This window comes from Pogoniulus pusillus, chromosome 41, assembly GCF_015220805.1.
Source record: "Pogoniulus pusillus isolate bPogPus1 chromosome 41, bPogPus1.pri, whole genome shotgun sequence".
Lineage (NCBI taxonomy): Eukaryota > Metazoa > Chordata > Aves > Piciformes > Lybiidae > Pogoniulus > Pogoniulus pusillus.
Genome location: NC_087304.1, coordinates 457,344 through 478,176, shown reverse-complemented (window position 1 = coordinate 478,176; position 20,833 = coordinate 457,344). Strand labels below are relative to the sequence as shown.

The 20,833-nt window shown below is 50.3% G+C and overlaps 1 protein-coding gene across 5 annotated transcripts in view; it reads right to left on the bottom strand.

Moving 5' to 3' along the window:
- ELAVL1 (ELAV like RNA binding protein 1) overlaps nt 1–20,833 on the bottom strand; it is a 46,533-nt gene that overhangs the window by 18,231 nt on the left and 7,469 nt on the right. For all 5 annotated transcript variants that reach the window (XM_064175361.1, XM_064175358.1, XM_064175357.1 and 2 more), the window contains exon 2: nt 13,435–13,618. In XM_064175361.1, coding sequence (XP_064031431.1) covers nt 13,435–13,606 — 172 coding nt within the window. In that variant the 5' untranslated portion in view covers nt 13,607–13,618. The remainder of the gene's footprint in view (nt 1–13,434; nt 13,619–20,833) is intronic.

The window sequence follows — 20,833 nt, the reverse complement described above, 5'->3', positions numbered from 1 at the left end:
CTGACTCCTACTGTGTCAGAGCACTCCAGGTGTGGAGGCATTTCAGCTCAGCAACCTTTGTTTAACTGAGAAAGTGTTAATTTAACCCAAAGAAATAACACAAAGATAGACCAGATCTCCCCAGGAGTGGCTCAGGGGAGGATGTGGTGTCCTAGAAAGAATTTGGGCTTTCTTGTTTGCTTGGCTTTACAAATGTGCTGGGAGTGATAAGCAGCTGAATGTGTGGGAATGCATCATGCAGCAGCATGAACCAACACCAGGCTTCAGTGTACTGAAAAAGCAGAACTCCAAGTGGTGACTGCAGTGCCAGAGGATGAGAACAGATCCCAGTGCTCAGATGAGCCCTGTGTGGGCTGTCTTCAGTGCAGTGACACTGTTGTATGGCTGGGGACACAACCACGCCAACTTCCCACGAAAGGGCTGTGCCTGTGCAAGAAGTGCAGCAAGGCAGAATAGCAGAGCAGGCAGTCAGGACGCTGTGCTCTAACCCTCAACAGTCACCACTGCACACAGCAGCTTTTGTTTCCCAAGGTCCCAACACCCAGGAACAGCAGCAGATGTGTCAGCAGAGAGGGAGCTGCTGGCAAGGCTCCAAGGCAAACAGGCCACAGACAGGAGCTGGAAGAAGCGGCAGCCACAAAAGGAGGGATTCAGAAACGGCCCTGCCCCAGAGCTCAGCTGCAGCTGAGACTCCCAAGGGACACAGGCTAACAAAGAAGGGTAACAAGCAAAGCTTCTCCTGCTGCCCCTGCAGTGCAAGGCTGCAGAAGGAAAACGTGGGATGGCTGTTGACCAGGTGAGTGATGTGGTGGCAGCAGCACAGGAGCCCTTCTTTGCCTCATGCCTCACTGTCAAAGTCTAACAAGTCCCTGCACTTGGGAAAGACTCTAAAGAAGGACCAATGGATGAAGATCGAGTTAGGGACAGACTGGGTGAGAGAACTTGGCCCATGCACGTCACAGGACAGGCTCTCTGAGGGCAGGGCTGCCACTCAGAGCAGGCTGACCACTGCAGGAATGGGCCAAGAGGCACTTTGTCAAGTGTAGCAAGGACAGGCACGAAGCCCTGACCATGGGATGAGCAACCCTGGCAGCACCACAGGCTGGGCACTTACTGACTGCAGAGCAGCTCTGCAGAGAAAGACCTGGGAATGATGGTGTGGAGAAGGTGAGCAGGAGTCAGCAGTGCACTATTAGAAGGTTAAGACATCGAGCACTGTCCTACAGCCAGGAGAAAGGAGGACAGAACTGTTTGGGATGGAAAAGGCCTCCAAGGTTGAGTCCAGCCATCAGCCCAGCACCACCACGGTCACTAAACCATGTCAGCAAGTGCCATGGCCACACAGCTCTGGAACACATGTCATGGAGGGCCTGTAGGCCCAAAAAGAAGCTTGTTTATGCCTTGCCATGTTTTTCTGCCAGGACCCCTGGTTGTGAACAGGTCGTGTAAGCCCACACACACAGAGCTTGTGTCTCCCTGGGGTAAGCCCATGTGATCCCCATATTTGGGACAGTCCAGGCAAGAGCTTCTGCCTATTATGCTAAGGTTTGGCTGACTGCCAACATGACTGGTCGTTCTAGTGGCCAAAGAAGCCATTAATTTCGGCCCACAGTCAATAAATAGGGGTGCACAAGGAAACAACATGCTCAGACCCACAGGCTCAGACCCCACTGCAGCGCTCAGGTCAGCTCTGACTCACCTGCATGGCTCAGACACAGCTCTGACCCTCACTTGCAGCGCTCAGCTGCTCAGACCCCATTGCATAGCTCCGATGCTCAGAGGCTCACACCCTCAAGCTCTGACCCAATCGCAGCTCACTGCCTGTGTACCTTAGATGCAGAGCTCATTTAAGCCTGACTATAATATATAGAGAGAGCCTACAGCCTCCTAAGCCAGCTGTGCACATCTGCATGCTATTGCTGTCAGGACCAGATCCTGCATTGCCTTTACCCACGGAGCTCAGCCTCCCAGCAGCTGAGCACACTTTGCATGACTGCTGCCTACCCTGGATTGTCTGCACACGCGGCCTGAAGCCGTGAACAACCGTGCCAGAGACAGCACTGATATCCTCCTGCTGCTGAAATCCTGCCAGCTGATAATCCCTGGACAAAGCATCCAGAAGAAGCCAGCAGCACTAAAGCAGAGATCATCCCTCACCAGGAGAACAAAGGTTAGAGAAAACCTATTTCCCCAGAAACTGGGAAGATTTATCCTCTCCCCTCAAGCCAGAAAGATTCCAGCCTCCAAATCCGCGGGTAGTCTGGACACTAGGCATAGGCTGTGATGCAGCCCTGGAGAGTGATTATTGATTAATAATTAATAAGACTTGTGAGTAAAAGCTTTGATACCTCTGTAATATGAGTTAGCTCTGCCATAGAGCAGGAGGAGTTCCAGCCCATCCTGCTGGGCAAATAGCATAAAGATCCCAAGCGGCACTGAGCCGCAGGAAAACTCCTCTCTCTGTTTATAGTTTGAATGTTTGCTGGTTAAAGAACAAATCCCTGTACATATTTTATCCTGAATTGTTTTCATAACCATGTACCAAACTGAATATTAATATACAGTGGTTGGGGGTGGCAGAGTTCAAATACTGAATTTAATAAATCTATATTTTTATATACAATTATATTGCCCCAATTAATGTCTCCCCTCTGCCAAATAGGCGCAGGCACTGAGAATCCTCTGCAACAACTCTTCCAGGGATGGGGACGCCACCACCTCCCTGGGCAGCCTGACCATTCTGGCAGCAAAGACACTTTTCCTCATCCCCAACCTAATCCCCTCCTGGCCCAATTTCAGGACATTTCCTGTCTTCTATCACTAGATCCTTGGGAGAAGAGCCCAACTCCCACCTCACCTCCTTCCAGGTAGTTGAAGAGAGTAATGAGGTCTCCTCTCAGCCCCTCTTCTCCAGACTAACCAACCCCAGCAGCTCCTCACAGCAGGAGAACTTCCTCCTTTACTCATCAGACCACACCTAGAATATTGCTTCCGATCTTTAATGTACCCTAAGGAAAGGCACTGAGAGGCGAGCTCAGCAAAGGAGCACCACGGTGCTGGTCACAAGGACTGCAGCACAGGGAGCTTTACAAGAGTAGAGGGAATAAAGTTCTGCCTAACTTGGGCTGGCCTCACAGATGACTGAGCAAGAGGGTGGGTGAGGGTTCCACAGACCTGCACCATCCTCTGGTCCCAAACCACAGAAAGAGGAACTCCACACTGCATTCACTGAGGTGCCTCCAGTTCATAGAACATCCTTTGAGTAGGGATGTGACAGAATTGATCATTAATGAAAGGTCTAAAGAGGCAAACTTTGCTTCCCCCCCACAGTATTTCCTCCCATTCATAGAATGTCTCAGGTTGGAAGAGACCTCAGATATCATCTACTCCAATCTCCCTGCCATGGACAGGGATACCTCTCACTTGGACTCAGCTGCTCAAGGCCTCATATAACTAGGCCTCATTCAACCTGGCTGCCAAGGCATCCACAGCCTCCCTGGGCAGCCTGTGCTGGAGTCTCATCACCCTCACACTGAAGAACTTCCTCCTCAGCTTCACTCTAACCCTGCTCTCTGTTTCAAACCATTCCTTCTTGGCTTGTCTCAGACACCCTCAGAAGTAGTCCCTCTGCAGCCTTCCTGCAGGATCTCTTCGGCTATTGGCAGGCAGCTCTAAGGTTCCCCTGGAGCATTCTCTGCAGGCTGCACACACCCAGATCCCTCAGCTCCCTCAGCCTGTCCTCCTAGCAGAGCTGCTCTAGCCCTTGGATCATCCTTGCTGCGCTTCTCTGGACTCTTTCCAGCAGCTCTGTGTCCTTCTTGTGCTGGGGACACCAGAACTGGAGGCAGGATTGGAGGTGAGGTCCCAGCTGAGCAAATGGGCAGAATCCCCTCTCTTGCCCTCCTGCCCAGACCCCTCTGGCTGCAGCCTTTTGGGTTTATTTCTAATGTGGTTGTTAAAGCAAAGTCTGGAATGAGCCAAGCTGCTCCAAGGCTGGCAAAGGAGGCTCTGGCAGTTTGCAGTGGACTAGTTGTCCTGTCACATTTTTGACAGCACCTACTCTCAGCCTATTTTTAACTGCATGAGAACTCATTCCTCCAGCCTTCCACTAGCTCTCTTCTGCAATTTTTTTGCCTGCTGGTCTCAGGGGATGATGCTGCTTTATAGCTCCTCATTATACCCTTCAGCCCAATGTTACATCTGCTCCACAGCATCATTTCTAACCACTTTTGCACTTTAATATTCTAAATGCCAGGTTCAAACCTGACATGTTCCACATAGACTGTTGGAGTCATATTAGAAGAGGCAACTGCTATTTGTTACCCCCTTGACAGTTTCTGGCCTCACACTACAAGAGGAAAGACACTGAGGAGGTGCAGGTTGTCCAAAGAGCAATGAGGCTGAGGAGTTGGGAGGGCACCATAGGAGGAGAGGCTGAAGGTGTCTGGTCTGGAGGAGACCTCATTGCTCTCTTCGGCTTCCCGAGAGGAGGCTGCAGTGAGACTGTGTTGGTCTCTTCTCCCAGGTAAGCAGTGCCAGGATGAGAGGAAATGGACTTAAGCAGAGCCAGGGGAGGCTTAGATTGGACATTAGGGAAAGCTTCTTTGCTGTAAAAGTTAGGGATTGGAAAAGGCTGCCGAGGGTGGGGTGAAGTCCCCATCCCTGGAGGTGTTCAAGCAGCTGCACATGCGGCACTTCAGGGCATGGCTTAGTGGTCGTGGCTGGGTTGTGGTTGGACTCCACCTTGAAGTCCCAGCCTTAGTGATTCAACCATTCTAACATGGCCTGAAGGAGAGAAAACAAAGAAACAAAAGCACACCAAAGCCCCACAAAACCAAATACCACACACACCTCCCTCAGCAAAGAACCAACACCAAAAAGAAAACAGCAAAAACAACAAGCAGAGAGCAAGCTGCTGCTTAAAGGATTCCTGTCAAGTGGGACTTCTGGATGTGTGCAAAGATCTGAAGTATTTCAGCACTGATCTTCCACACCAAGAGTGGAAGGAGATCATTTTCCATCCCAAGCCTCTTTTGATCAAATCCCACCCTCAAACACAGGAGCCCAGCAATCAGTTACCACTGGTTCTACAGCTCAACCTTGGTCCTCCACTGAAGGTACTGATAATGGATCTCAGCCACTATGGAAACACCAATCTGAACCCCACAGCCTGAATCCAAAGCTCTTTAGTGATCCAGACCTCCAGTACCCACTCCTGCATTCTTCAGCAATGTCCTCACACCTGCTCCAGCCCTGGCACTGAGGAGCTCGTGGGCTCCCCCTTTCCTCCCACTTGTAACACAGTGACCACTCACATCCCAAACACATGCTGCCTGGGGCAGAGTGGGCACAGCAGGTCTGCTGCAGCCACTGAGGCAGGGCCAAAGCTACCCTTGGCCAAGCAAACCCCAAGAAAACCCTGTAAAAGTGCCATGGGACAGTGTCTGTGCCAGGCTGGGGGCACTCTGGTGCCTAAGCTGGTAGCACAGCTGGGCAGCTCTTCACTGCTGTAGGGCTGGGTCAGTCACACCAACACCACCCCAGGAGTCATTGAACCATGTTCCATATCAAGCACAAACCCAAAGGCCTGGCTTTGTATCTAAGCACTTCCACAACATTTCTTCTTTGAGCACCTCTGTAAGGTGTCCACACCACAGCTCAGCACCCTCTGCCATGGGGACTGCATTCAGTATGGCAGCAGTGGCCCTGACACAGGCTGTCAGCTGAGCCCATGCCTGCTTTTGCCTAAGCCTTCAGATCTGCAGATCTTACTGAAAAGGCTTCAGACTGACACAGGAATTTGGAAGGGAACCAAGCAAACCACCTCTGGGTTTACTGATGTGATGTCCAAACACAGGCTGTGTCCTCACCACCTCCTTGGTCTTTGAGAGCTACAACAGGAGGCCCTCTGCTCCATGGCAAAGCACAAGAGAGTCTCCTTCGGGGACATTTAATGGCAAAATAGCACCTAAGTGGCTGGGAAAGCCTGACCTTCACCCAGCTCAGGGGAGCAGGAGCAGTGGCACAGAGAGGCCTCTGCTCCCTCTGCAGAACAAGTGGCATTTGCCTTTAAACAGCCACAAGCAATGCAAACAGGCACTCCTGAGGCAGCCAAAAGCTGCAAGCCCAACCTGACCCAAGTCTGTCCTTTACCCTGGCTCCAAGAGACACCTTCCAGGGACAACACCAGCTCCACAACACTTAAAAATAAGTTCATATGCAGTAAGGGAGACAGCTTTAACTCCGGACCTTAAAAGCTTTAATGCTTTTAGTCATTAGTTTCCTTTAACAAAGTCCTTCTACATACTTAAGATCTTTCCAAGTTCCCTTCCCATGTTTTCCTTTCTCTCATTTCCAGAACCTTTTCTATTGAGATTGAAGTTGCTGCAGGGCTTTTTCCAGCTAGACTGCCAGCATCTAGATGCTGTGAGGTGAAAAGGATTTGGAAAACGAACACAGAAAATACCAGGCCCGAAAATGTGCATAAACACTGCAGGCTGGTTTCTGGAGGGAACCTTTGGAGGGAAATGCCTTTGCCCACTCACTGGGAGATCTCACTGCAACAGATTTTCTCTGCGCTTGGAACAGAAGCCTGACAATTCCTGACAACAAGGGCAGAAAAATCCACCCCCAGCCCATCTCCTAAGGAAGGAACTTCAGCTTTCAAGTAGTGACACTTACTTTGCTGCAAACATCACAGTGCAGAACATCACAGAATGGTCTGGGGTTGGAGGGACCTCCAAAGGGCATCCAATCCAACTCCCTCTGCACTCAGCAGGGATATCTTCAGCTAGATCAGGTTGCTCAGAGCCCTGTTCAGCCTCATCTTGGGCAACCTGTTGCAGAGTTTCAGCACCCTCATGGTGCAGAACTTGTTCCGCACACCCAGTGTCAGTCAGCTCTGCTCTAGTTTGATGCCATTGCCCTCGTCCTGTCCCTGCAGGGCTTTGGGAACAGTCTCTCTGCAGCCTTCTTGCAGCCCCTTCAGGTACTGAAGTGCTGAGAGTTAAGCTCTGAACTAAATTTGCAGGAGCACACTGCTGCTCCTTTGGACTCCAAGAGGAGGAACAATAACTTCCACCAAAAACACTGAGAACTGAAGTACAAACAACTGCTACAGGACTCACTTCCACGGCTTGACAAGGGCAGTGTGACGGTGACAGCTCTGGCAGTGCCCCACACACCTGAATTTGTGCCTCTGGCTGGGAAGGGATAGCAAGTGTGAGATGTTTACCCTCTCAGTTGTCTAGCCAGTAAAGGGATGTTCACAACCCTAACCCTAGGGAGTTGCCCTCTGATATGCCAGCCCTGCCCTAAAGCTTTCAGAGAACACTGTCGGCTCCCTCTGACTGCCTCGGCCACTCCTCCCAGTTCCCTATCAGCTGCAGACACGCTCAGAGTGCAACCTGTGCCACCATCCTGGGCACGAACCAAAGTTTTAAACAGAACTGGCACCGGCAACAAAGCTTTGGATAATTCACCAGCAAGCTGCATTCAGCTGCACCCACTGCTGCTGACCACCAGCCTCAAGCTGCTTTAATTCTACCACAGGTTGTTCACTTAGCAAGACAGGTCCTGAGCAGTGCACAGCTCCTGCAGGCAAGAACATGTCTCTTCCTTTGCTCTGGTGAGACCCCACCTCTAAACACTGTGCCCAGTTCTCATGACCCCAGCAGGACACAGAGCTGTTGGAGTGAGTCGACAGGAGGCCACCAAGGTGATTCAGGGGCTGAAGCACTCTGGGAGTTACGCTCTGAGCTGGGCTGTTACATGGCCCTGTCCTAAGCTGAAGGTCTTTGACTCTCCCTAACCAAGGTTCAGCTGATACAAAAGCTCCAATCTGCCTCTGACCAGGTGCACCTGTAAGAGCTCAAAGCAACTTGTTGGAAGCTAAGGCCTCCTGCAGCTACCTCCTCCTAGCAGCAGCAAGCACCCCAGCTCCTCGGAGGCTTCCCACAAGTCCCCAGACAATCCCAGGAGTTCCCAGGACCTGCTGCACCACCTGCTGCTCCTGCTAGCTGTGCTCTGAACCCATCCAGCAACCTTTCTCTTGAGTGTATTCTCATACCCTGCCAGAACCCAGACAGTAGCTCTGTGGTGGTTTGTGTGGGCAGGAAATGGAGTCAGCAAAGCCAGAGGCTGTTCACATTATCAGGATTTGGACAATTTGCCCACAGGCCATTTGCAGTTTTCCCTGAGTTAACCACTGCTGCTGGGTGCTCTCCAATGCACAGTGAGAAGAAATTGCACACTGCCAAATAAAAAGCTAGGGAAGAAAACCCTGCAGGGGCAACAATGCCCCCCAGTGCAGGAATTTCACAGGGTAGCTGACAGGTACAGAGCCAGCTTTGCCAGCCTGCAGGGCCATATCCTGCCCTTCCTAGAGTGCAAAGACATGAGGAATTTGTGCTGTCACAGGAGCACTCCCTACTCAAGAAGTCTTGGTGTGAGGGAGGGAAAAAGAACCCTCAGGAAGCTGGAGGCTTCCCTGCCCAAACCAACAGCCATCAGAGACAGCGCTTCCAGATCAGCACACAGCAGACTGCTCACCAGGCATTTAGAGCAGGGCTACAGGTACCAGCAGCTGCAAAGATATCCCACAGTGGTCTGAGACCTTAAACACACCAGGGAAAGCAGAACTCAACCTCTGCAGAGCTTTAGAACAGACAGCTTTGAAAGCAGCAGCATTTCAGCTTAGGAAAACAGAAAAAAGATACAGCTTAGGTTCAGGGAACTAACCTGCAGCTTTAGCACTTGGCCTAGCAGTGAGGTGCACAAACAGAAGGCTCAAAACAGCCAGGATCCTGTTCAGTATCTTTACTGATGATCTGGGCCAGGGGATTGAGTCCAGCATAAGTTAGTTTGCAGATGACACCAAGCTAGGAGCAGCTATGGAGCTGTTGGAGGGCAGGAGGGACTTGGCCAGGCTGGATGGGTGAGCAGAGGCCAATGGGATGAGACTGAACAAGGCCAAGTGCAGAGTTTTACACTTTGGCCACAACAACCCCAAGCAGCACTACAGGCTGGGGGCAGAGTGGCTGAGAGCAGCCAGGCAGAGAGAGACCTGGGGGTGCTGGGAGAGAAGAGCTGAACATGAGCCAGCACTGCTCAGGAGCAGTGTGGACAGCAGCACAAGGGAGGTTCTTCTGCCCTGTACTCAGCACTGCTCAGGCCACACCTGCAGTGCTGTGTCCAGTTCTGGCCTCCTCCATTGCAGAGAGATGCTGAGGTGCTGGAAGGTGTCCAGAGAAGGGCAGGAAGGCTGGGGAGGGGCCTGGGGCACAGCCCTGTGAGGAGAGGCTGAGGAAGCTGGGGCTGTGCAGCCTGGAGAGGAGGAGGCTCAGGGCAGAGCTCATTGCTGTCTGCAGCTACCTGAATGGAGGCTGTAGCCAGGTGGGGTTGGTCTCTTCTGCCAGGCAACCAAGAACAGAATGAGGGGCACAGTCTCAAATTGTACCAAGGGAGTTCCAGGCTGGATGTTAGGAGGAAGTTGTTGGCAGAGAGAGTGATTGGCATTGGAATGGGCTGCCCAGGGAGGTGGTGGCGTCGCTGTCCCTGGAGGTGTTCAAGAAAAGCCTGGCTGAGGCACTTACTGCCATGGTCAAGTTGACTGGCTAGGGCTGGGTGCTAGGTTGGACTGGATGAGCTTGGATGTCTCTTCCAACCTGGTTGATTCTATGATTCTAGGATCAGGAAAGGTACAGCCGCTGATCAGCAGCGTCCACACCATGCACATCAGACATCCTGACACAGGCAGCTGTGCTGCAAGACTTTCAGCAAGGCCAGGGTGGCACAAAGGCCTGGATTTCTGCAGCCCCAGCTACTGCAGGAGGAGAAATGCTGTAACAGTGTTCACGTGTATGCCAGGTCACAGAATGGTAGGAGTTGGAAGGGATCAGCAGAGATCATTAATTCCAAATCCCCTGCCAAAGGAGGATCACCCAGGGCAGGGCACACAGGAATACATCCAGGTGTGTTTTGAAAGTCTTCAGAGACAGAGACTCCACAACCTCTCGGGGCAGCTCACTCCAGGCCTCCAGCACCCTCACACCAAAGAAATTTCTCATCATGGCAAGATGGAACCTCCTAGGTTCCTTTGTGCTATCACTGGACACCACTGAAAAGAGTCTGGCCCCTTCATCTTGCCCTCCACCCCTCAGATATTCATAGACATTGCTCAGATCCCCTCCCAGCCTTCTCCTCACCAGACTTTTGACCTGTCTTCACTCTAACCCTCCTCTGCCTCAGCTTCAAACCATTCCCCCTTGTTCTGTCTCTACACATCCTCAGCAGCCTTCCCGCAGGATCTCTTCAGCCATTGGCAGGTTCCCCCAGAGCACTGTCCTCTCCAGGCTGAACATCCCCAGCTCCCTCAGCCTGTCCTCATAGCAGAGCTGCTCCAGCCCTTGGACCATCCTTGCTGCCCTCCTCTGGACTCACTCCAGCAGCTCTGTGTCCTTAGTGTGCTGGGGACACCAAAACTGGAGACAGGGCTGGAGTCGAGGACGCAGCAGAGGTGAGCAAAAGGGAAGATGCACCAGAACGAGGACAGCAGCAGCCTGACCTTTCCAGCACCATGAGGAAGAGCCGCAGGAGCCTTGCTTGCTAACTCAGACTGCATCAGACTGGAAGGGATCCTCAAAGCTCAACTTGTCCAACCCTTCTGCAGTGAGCTGGGGCATCTCCAACTAGAGCAGCTGCCCTGGGCTCACCTACTCTGCACAAGTTCCTCTTTACAGTTACAAAACAAAACAAGAACAGGAAAACAAAACAAACAAAAAAAACCCACACCACCCAAAAACCCTGAACACAAAAAAAACACAAAACTCAAAACCACCCACACAAAAACCCACCCAACTACAAATCAACCCAACCAAACCCACCAGAAGCCACTAAGTCCCAAACAGCAACCAAATCCTGTGATGATTCTACAAACTGCTCCAATGGCAGAAGACTCCCAGTAAGGGATGCAAACTGACACTGCTTTGCTGCTGCTTTTAACCTCCACAGTGTTCACGAGTAACAAAAACAGGAGCAGCAGCTGGGGGCTTTAAAGAGTTTCTCCAGACTTTCTGAACGTGATCATGGCACAGGAAAGCCTGCTCAGCACCAAGCTGTACCTGAAACTCAGCCAATGGCACAGACACTCTGGTCAAATTGTAATACCTTGCTGACAAAAACCCAAACACACTACTTTGCCTTTCAAATGGACTCCTGAATCCAAGTGATCGGTCTGCTGAAAGCTAAGCCTCGTTCAGTGAGCCCTGTACAGCTGCATTCCAGGCAGAAGGCATTTTCTGCCCCACATATTTCATTAACTGATTAAAATGTATCAGTCAACGCTTTATGACAAATATACATTGGCAACCAACCACTCATTTCACCTCTGCAGATACAGCCAAAGGCAATTCTAAAGACAAAACACTTGGAGCTGCGATTTCATTGAGAGCTAAACTGATGTAAAAAGTCCAGTTCCAACAAAAGGAGAAGTTGCTTCCCTCCTGCTCAGGCCTCTAAGCCTCAGGACATCTTGTCAATACCATGGTTGACCTGACCTCACAGAAATCAAGGTTAAGAAGATGAACAGATCCTTCTGCAGCTCTACTTCCCTGCTGGTCTGAGTCTTGGGGTCAGAAAACTGCACAAGCAAAGCAGGACTGGGCCACAGGACTGCTCCTCTTGGGATGGGGGCAACCATCAGCTCTGCCCAGAGCTGGGCAAGCGACAAGCCAGGAATGTTAACAGAAACACGAAGGGGCAGAAAAGTGAAAAGAAAAAGGCTCCTGAAGAAGTTAATTCTCAGATACTGATACTCCAAAACTTTCCAGGAACATGGGGAAGCCTGGGAATTGCTCCTGACAGGGCTGCAGTTGAAGGGAACAGTTGGGCAACAGCAGGAAGAAGCAGTCTGACCAAAGCAGCCAGGCAGAACCAGACACTTGCACTTGAGTCAAGCTGGAGTTCTGTCCACAGGCACTCACGGGCTATGCAGCATTACAGGGATTTTACTTTTGATTCCTCAGGGGGGTGTTAGAAAAGCTAGAAGCACACAAGCATGTTCTGGACTTTAAACTACCCAGCACTGGCAAGTTCCAAGTTAGTTAGCCAGACTTTACCAGACTATCAGATGCTACAGGAACTGTGTGGACTCTCAAACCCCAGGTAATGATCTGCCTTGGTTCCCACCTGAAATACCCTCACCACCCACACAGAGCACTTGTGCCTGTTGAAAGGCTAAGGTGGGGATGAGCCATTTGGTGAAAACTTGCTCTTGTTAAACAGGGCTTCTAAGCATGTCGAGGTGCATGGTAGTGCCTGGGTTGAACACTCAGCCATCAGGACACTCAAGGCAGCAGCACCGTAGGGAACTATTTCATGACTATTTTACATGCACACTTCGTAAGCAGAGATATACAACTATCACATAACACTTCACCTGAAAGAAACTAGAGACATGGAAATCAGAGAAGCCTTTCTGAAAGTAAACTCTGAAGTTTAATTATTCAGCTGCCATGTCTGCTCTCAAGCATATAAAACAGTGTAGCCAAGTCTGTCAAGATAGCACAAAATTCTCCTGTGGTTCATCAGCTTGCATGCAGTTTTTACAGCCAGGGAAGTAGTTTTCCAGACCTGCCTTGCTGTGGATCAGATCATAATCTTACGCCAGCATTGCTAGGTTCTGAAAGACAACACTGAGCATGTGCAGCAGAAAATGCCACAGGGAAATCAGCTGGAGGCTGAGGCCAGACAGGTGTGCAGAGGCAGCTAACAGCACAGGAACCTTCAGTTACTCCCACTAAATCCCGAGTAAGAATACCCAGAATTTGTAAATGAAGACTTTAAAGCAGGGCAAGGATCTTCACAGGGCAGCTGAAAAGCTCCTAGCAGTGCAGACAGGGCTTCATAGACCCAGCTGCTCTAACAGCATTTGTTTGTTTGGAAGGAAACATTAAATTTCAAAAATCTGAACAATTCATTCCTCTCATTTTTTAAAGCTCCCACTAAGAATCCTATTTAAAGAACAAGCAAGTTACATTCCTGAAGAGTGATAAGGGCTGAAATGTGCCACTCCTTTATTTCACTGACCAAAATCAGAGCAGAAGATGTGTTTGTAGATTCAGTGGTCAGGAAGAAACAAAATTGCTGGGATTATAGGAAGAATAAGTAAGATGAGGCCCCAGTTCAAACTAGCCTTAGACATGTCTGTTGGTGTTTGCACTGAGGAGCTGAACTTTTGGAATTCTTAACCATCTACAGTCATTAATTTAGCCTCAATTAGTCCCGCTTCCTAAAACATCCAATTGCAGTCACATGCACACTTGGCAGTGGCTTGATTATACACACACAAGTATTTCACATTCTCCATCACACAGCATTCAATAAAGGATCTGCTTCAACAGTCCACCACGAAGTGTCTCAAGTAAGGGCTGGTACCTGCAACTTTGTCCCGGATGAGTTTTGCAGACTCAACTTCGCCAATACTGCTAAACAGACTCCGCAGCTCATCCTGCGTCATGTTCTGAGGGAGGTAGTTGACAATTAGATTTGTTCTACCAATATCATCCCTGCAATCTTCAGCCATGTGATCTTCATAACCATTAGACATGTTATAGTACACCTGCAAAGAGAAAGAGCCCAAGTCAGTTGCAGATCTTTGCATTTCAAGAAGCCAAAGTTCTCCACCTGCAACAAGTCTGAATGTTGCTCTCGGAGCTGGGAACAAGCAGCTGCTTCAGCTCTGCATTTTTTCCAGTTACAAAACAGGGCTTGCTGAAAATTCCAGAACAATTCATTCTGCCAAAGGAAGAAGCATGGCAACATACAAAACATACACTGTTAAAGAGCTCTTCAGGGTGGCTGTTTTACCTTAACAAAACCAACCCTCACACTGCTGTGCACCAAAGCGCTCACAGCAGGTTCCCAGCATCCCAGCTCCTGATAGCTAGGACCAGAACTGCCATTTTAGCCTTCACTCCACCTGGAATCACAGAGTGGTTGGGGGTTGGATGGAAGCTCTGGAGATCATCCAGTCCAACCCCACCCCCACAGGATCACCCAGGACAGGTCACACAGGCACACATCCAGGCGGGTTTTGAAGGTCTCCAAAGCAGAAGACTCCACAACCTCTCTGGGCAGCCTGCTCCAGGGCTGCAGAACCCTTAAAGGGCAGAAAGCAGAGCAGCAGCCAGACCTACTTGGCCTGGTTCAGTCTTTCAGCTGGGGCCTGTCGAGTTTATCAATGTTTTACCCTTCACGCGTTGCTCATCCTGCACCTCAAGGCCCTACTCCTGTGACACAACTGCCCCTGGGTCACTGCTGTACTGCAGACACAGCCACAGAGCCACTAAGGGTAGAAAGCCCTCCAAGGCCATCATGCCAAACCCTCAGCCCAAGACCACCATGTCCCCAGGTGCCATGTCTACATGCTTTCTGAGCCCCTCCAGGGATGGTGACGCCACCACCTCCCCAGGCAGGCTGCTCCAATGGCTCTGCGCAGGATGAGGCTTAGTGACACACAGGGAAAGGAAGGCAGCAAACAGGAACTACACAAACCATCTCAGCAACACCAGCACCCAGTAAGAGTGAAAAGTCAAGGCTCTACTTAGCAAAGATGAGCCTCCAAACCCTCAGCACTACCGAGAGGCATCCTCCCAAACTCTCCTGTCACCAGGCCCCTCTCCAGCAATCCACAAACGCTCCCTGTCGAAGCCTCTGCCAGACATACCTGCCTTACAAGCTACCCTCCCTCCTGGCAAGGCCGTGCTTCCCTAGGCCAGGGGCTTTCCTCATAGCCAGCAAGTCCCATTCCTAGAGCAGCACAATCAACATTCCTTTCCCAAATCCTCCCCACAAGCCACCAAAGGTACTCCGGCATCCAGGAGAGGCTGAAGTGCCTGCTGCTCCTTTGGGATGCTGGGAATATCCACTGGCCGACAGGGGAACCAGCAGTGCCTGAACACCCCCCAGATAAACCTGTACAGGAACAGTGACTTTGGTGCACAGCAAACATTTGACAGTTTGGGTTTGCACCATTTTAAAGCCTCAAGAAAACTTCCAGAACTGCCCTCACAAAGACCCTCTCAGCCATCAGCAGGGACTGAGAGCTGACATCTCAGATGCAGAGGGCATCTACAACCCCAACTAACCAAGCTGCTCTTCCTTCACACCCAGCCAGGAAAGCAGCCTGGGGAAGCACTTTCACAGCTACTTTGAAATTGTCAACATAAGGAGACCTAAACCTTACTCTGCCACAGGAGAGAGGTCCAACAGGCTGAGGAAGCCTGGACTGGCCTGCTTCTTGCAGCAAACACCACTGTCAGGAAGGTCACTTCTTGTCTGGCTCAGCTCTGATTCTCAAGTTTGCTTGTACAGATTTGTTCATCCTTGCAGTCCAGGAGCTCTCCCTAGCTCCAAAAGCACTCCGAAAGTTTGGTGCAACAGTTCTTAAAGAGAGCTCTGAAGCACACAGAAAAGCTGTGAAATAGCTGAACTGAATTCATGGCCTCCTGATGCTCACAGACTCACAGAATAGTAGGGGTGGGAAGGGACCTCTAGACATGATCCAGTCCAACCTCCCTGCCAAAGCAGGGTCAGTTAGGGTAGGGAATACATTCAGATAAGTTTTGAAGGTCTTCAGAGGAGACTCCACAAACTCTCTGGGCAACCTGCTCCAGGGTTCCAGCTTGTATCAGTTGTTCCCTGGCCTATGGCTAGGGTCACTGACAGCCTTCCCTCCTCAAGAGTTCAGCTCTCCTTCTCTTAACCCATGGGTGCATTTTAACAGACCCCAAACGCTTTGGCCTCGGCAGCACACAGGCTGCCACCACCAAGCTGCGATCATGTGGAAGGAGGAATGCATTGCCATTTCAGGCTCCAGCAGACAGAGGCATAAGAACAACCACTTTAATTTTGTGGATTAAACCAAGGCTAAACCAAGAGGACTGAGGGTTTTTCTTTAACCCAGGGCTGTCTGTAGGAACAGCACCAGAAAACGGGCTACAAACAGCTAAATCAGCAATGCCTGCTGAGGTGATCACCTTCCCCTTTGCTCTGCTCTGCTGAGACCTCACCTCCAATCCTGCCTCCAGTTCTGATGTCCCCAGCAGAAGGGGGACACAGAGCTGCTGGAGTGAGGCCAGAGAAGGCCACAAAGATCATCCAAGAGCTAGAGCAGCTATGCTGTGAGGACAGGCTGAGGGACCTGGGGATGTGCAGCCTGAAGAGAAGAGACTCCAGGGGAACCTTTCCAGTACCTGAAGAGATCATCCAGAAAAACTACAGAGACTTTTGCTGAGGGTGTCTAGAGACAGAACAAGGGGGAATGGTTTGGAGCTGAGAGAGAGAAGGGTTAGACTGGAGCTGAGGAAGAAGTTCTTCAGTAGGAGGGTGGTGAGACTCTGCCCAGGGAGGCTGTGGCTGCCTCATGCCTGGGGGTGTTCAAGGCCAGGCTGGGAGAGGCCCTGAGCAGCTGACTCTAGTTGAGATGTCTGTGCCCACGGCAGGGGGTTGCAGATGATGATCCTTGAGGTCCCTTCCAACCTGAGCCATTCTAGGATTCTGTAATCTTAAGGTTACCAACTCTTAAGTTCAGCTTCACATCACAGTATTCCAGAGCACAGTCTATGAGTGTTCCACCAAGAGATGGGACTAATGACAAAGTCAAGCACTGGAAATTTGGCAGCAAAACTACAATTCTGACTTGCTTCTGAAAGTTCAGTCTAAACCCTCCAAGTTCAACACTAGATCTGCTTCTCATGGAATCTCTGTGCCCCCATGGAAAAATTAATTACTACAGGCTCAAAGATGAGTTTTGTATTTAATAAAGCATTTCTCCACCACACTCATTTGGCCAAAAGACTCAGAGCAGACACTCTAAAGCAGCACCTACTAATGATTCCTCTAGCTGCAGCTTGCTTGAGAGCTGAGCATGTGACCTGGAGCAGGAGTCACAGCACAGTGCCTGAGGAATGAGCAGTTCAAGCTGAATTACAGCAGTTTAAGATCTTGCTGATTTTCAGCCAGCATTAGAGCACCAAAGTAGCTGTACAGAGAATCACAGAATCAGAGGGGTTGGAAAGGGTCTCTGAAGATTGAGCTCAATCCTTCTGATAGAGCACGGTCATCCAGGAACACATCCAGGTGGGGCTTGAAAGTCTCCAGACAAGTAGACTGCACAACCTCTCTGGACAGCCTGCTCCAGGCTTCCAGCACCCTTGCACCAAATAAGTTTCTCTTCATGGCGAGGTGGAACCTCCGGGGTTCATCTGGATCCACTGCCTGTTGTGCTGTCACTGGGTACTGCTGAAAAGACCCTGGCCTAGCCTGGTCCCTTCTTCTTGCCCTCCACCCTGCAGATATTTATAGACACTGCTCAGATCCCCTCTCAGCATTCTCCTCTCCAAGATGCCCAGTCCCAGGGCTCTCAGCCTTTCCTCATCACACTTCCAGGCCATTCAGCATTGTCGTAGCCTCTGTTGAACACTCTCCAGTATCACCCTGTCCCTCTTGAACTAGGGAGCCCAGAACTGGACACAGTACTCCAGATGGGATCTCACCAGGGCACAGCAAAGGGGGAGAATACAAAAACCTCCAAGCTCAGTGCAGGGAGTCTGCCCTGCAGTGCTCTGTGGCTGCCTACTGTGCATGGCTGGGTCAGAAGCACACCAGGATACCTCTCAAACATGGTGATGTTGAGTTACAGCCATCACCACCATAGGACAAGTGCAGTTCTGGGAAGCTACAGACAAGGGCCTGAGCAGCAATGGCTGCTGCTTTGGTTTATGAATCAAGATCCTCAAGGATGAGCCTTCCCATGGACTGCCATGCTACTGGCAACTGCAGCGAGTCAGGAAGAGCCACTAGAAATGCAACGTCCAGAAGGGCAATGCCTGCAGGAAGGGAATTCCTGCCCCTTCACCAGGCATCTCTGATGTTTATTTAATACTCTCTTCTGGAGGTCAGAAGTCACATGTCAGTAACAACACAGCATTTCAGAAGGAACCATGGCTCCACTTCTGCTCACTAGAGTCAGCACAGCACATACTTCGACTGAATCCTCTTTTCTTCTTCTGTGTTGAAACATTAAGAGCTGGCAGCTTACCAGAGAGGTCTTGCTCCCCCTCACCTGCTGCTGAGCTTTCTGCCTCCATTTCTGTGCTTCCAGGATCCACACGAGCCAACTCCAGCACCATTCTGCCACAGGATAACCAATTTGTGCCATGAAAGCAACAGAACAGTGCACCAGGAGAGAAGCACTTCTTGTCATGTCGGCAGTTTTAATCTGTTTTCCTTGCAGCAAGATAAGCACCAAAGCTAATGCTAGAGTATAGGAGAGAACAAGAAGAGAGGCTGCAAAGCTAGAAGCAAGGGATGAGACTCATCAGATGACTTTAATCTGCCAGGTTGTCTCAGTTGTACTGTGAAATTATGTCACTAAATCCATGTTCCCCTCCAGCTCTGTCAGAACCTCCTTTTGTTCAACACATCTGAGCTATAAAACACTTTCAGGACTGTTTGAACAGAAGGCAACCCTGCTTGCTTTTGCCCTGCATAGAACTCAACACACCATGCTGGTGAGCATGGAAGTTCTACGGCACAGTGGGTAAGCAAAGGATGGTTTCTGCCAACTTTGCAAGTTCTAATTTCCTTCAATTTAACCAAATTTGCCCAAGATACAACACAAATCCTTCTTCACAGATTCAGCCTAGGCTGGAAGAGACCTTAGAGATCATCTACTCCAACCCCTGCCATGGGCAAGGACACCTCTCGACTAGCCCAAGTTACTCAAGGCCCCATTCAACCTGGCTCTGAACAAGGGAGGGGGCATCCACAACCTCCCTGGACAATCCATTCCATAGTCTTGCCACTCTTGCAGTGAAGAATTTATTCTTGCTGCTCAGCTTCTCCTCCCACCAAGCTGAAGAAGTTACTACAGATTTTAACACCTTCCAAAAGAAAAACTTTCACAAAATAAAGTACAAAAAGTTTTCCTTCTCATCCAGGGTTTATCTGCTGCCTAAAACAGGCACCATGGGTAGGTGCCAAGCAGAGAGAACTCCCTAGCACACCACGAGGACAAGCTACAGACTCACAGCTGGCATTAAGCAAAACTGACAGGAGCTTGGCAAGTGGCTATCAGGTTTAAATCATTTTACCACGGCCTCCAATCTCACTGCGTGCAGTACTTCACCAACTCTAAGGAGTGCCTAAGGCGATGTTGATTCAGAACCAATTAGGACTGTGAAGGAAGCCTTCCATCTGCTTTTCTTCAGGAATAACATAGGAAGCAGTTGCACAAAGGCCTGGCAAACATTGCCAGGGGATAGCAGGAACGGAGCACGCAGAATCTACAAAGGCAGAGAAGAGAGTGCAGAGCACAGCACTGATCAGAAAGATGCCTCTCTCCTCATCCTTCACCAAGCAACCTCCTATCACACCAACACTTTCTGGCCACCCTGAAATCAGTGGGAGACCACTTCCTCTGCTGGCAGTGCACAGCCCTCCTGCCAGTGAGAATAAAAACAGCCCCCCCAAAGCTGTTAACCTTTGGATACTGAAAGAAATTCACTAACAAAAAGACAGTGCAAGATGGTCAGCAAGGATGAAGTGGCAAATGCTGCACAAGGAAATAAAAGGTTTTATTCTGCTGTCAGTGAAATATGCTGAGGGTTATCTCCCAAGTTCTCTTTACCAAAGAGACAGAAATCAGCTTGGTACCAGTAAATACTCCAGACTTGAGAACCAGGCCTAAAAACTAACCTGGATCTCTAACTTGTTAATCTGCCCTGACCTAAATCACAAGCCTGAACACACTTAAATTCTCAGAGGACAGCACAAGGATGGAAAAAAGACCAAAGAACTCTGCTTGGGAAGGGCACCTGTGATGAGGCTGCTGCTTTAGCCTTACCGAAAAAGGCCTTTGGATGTTACATCCCTTGAAAAAGGCAATGTGAAGAGCAAGCTGCACTGCACTCGGTGCCTAAACTAATACCTCTTTACATAACCAAACCCTTCAACGGCTGGTTTTAGGTGGCAGCCTTCTTGTTCTTCCTCAAACTTAGGATGCAGAGAGCAACCAAAAGGAGCCATGTGTCCTATGTCCCAGCTTCCATTCATTCTGGAGCTACTGAGAGCACAGTCCAGCAGTTCCCTGCCTGCTTCCAAGAGCGTTTGCTTGCTCCCAGCCAGGATTTGCATCCTCAGGGACAGGCTGAAGATCCAAGCTATTTGGTTTTGCACCAACCATGACTATCACCTTCTCATGGAAGTCTGAGAGACACAAATGCTTCTGGCAACAACAATAAAATCTTTTTCCAAGTGTTCTAGGATATAGGCCTGCAGAGTTCGTCGCACCAAAACACTGCCATGACAGACAGTGCTCTGCAAGGTCACGCAAGAGGCTTAGCACACCTTCATCCAGCTCACAGGTCTGCAAAGGCACTGGACCACTACAGAGATGCACTTTGGATGTAAGCACCCACACAAACAGCAGGAGCACTTCAGCTACTGCACGACTTGACAGGAAATTCTCCCGAAAGCAGCGAGCTCTGTGCTCCTTCATGCCAGCAATTAGCATCTTCATTACCAACCTGGCAGCAGAGCTTCTCGGCGGTCAACAGCAATAAGACAAGGTGCAACGGCTACAAATTGGAACATATGAGGTTTCACTTCAATGTGAGGGTGACAGAGCACAGGAGCAGACTGCCCAGAGAGGTTGTGGAGTCTCCTTCTCTGGAGACTTTCAAAACCCATCTGGATGCAATCCTGCGCAAACCAGCATGGGTGATGCTGCGTGGCAGTGGGTTGGACTCAGTGACCTCTGGAGGTCCCTTCC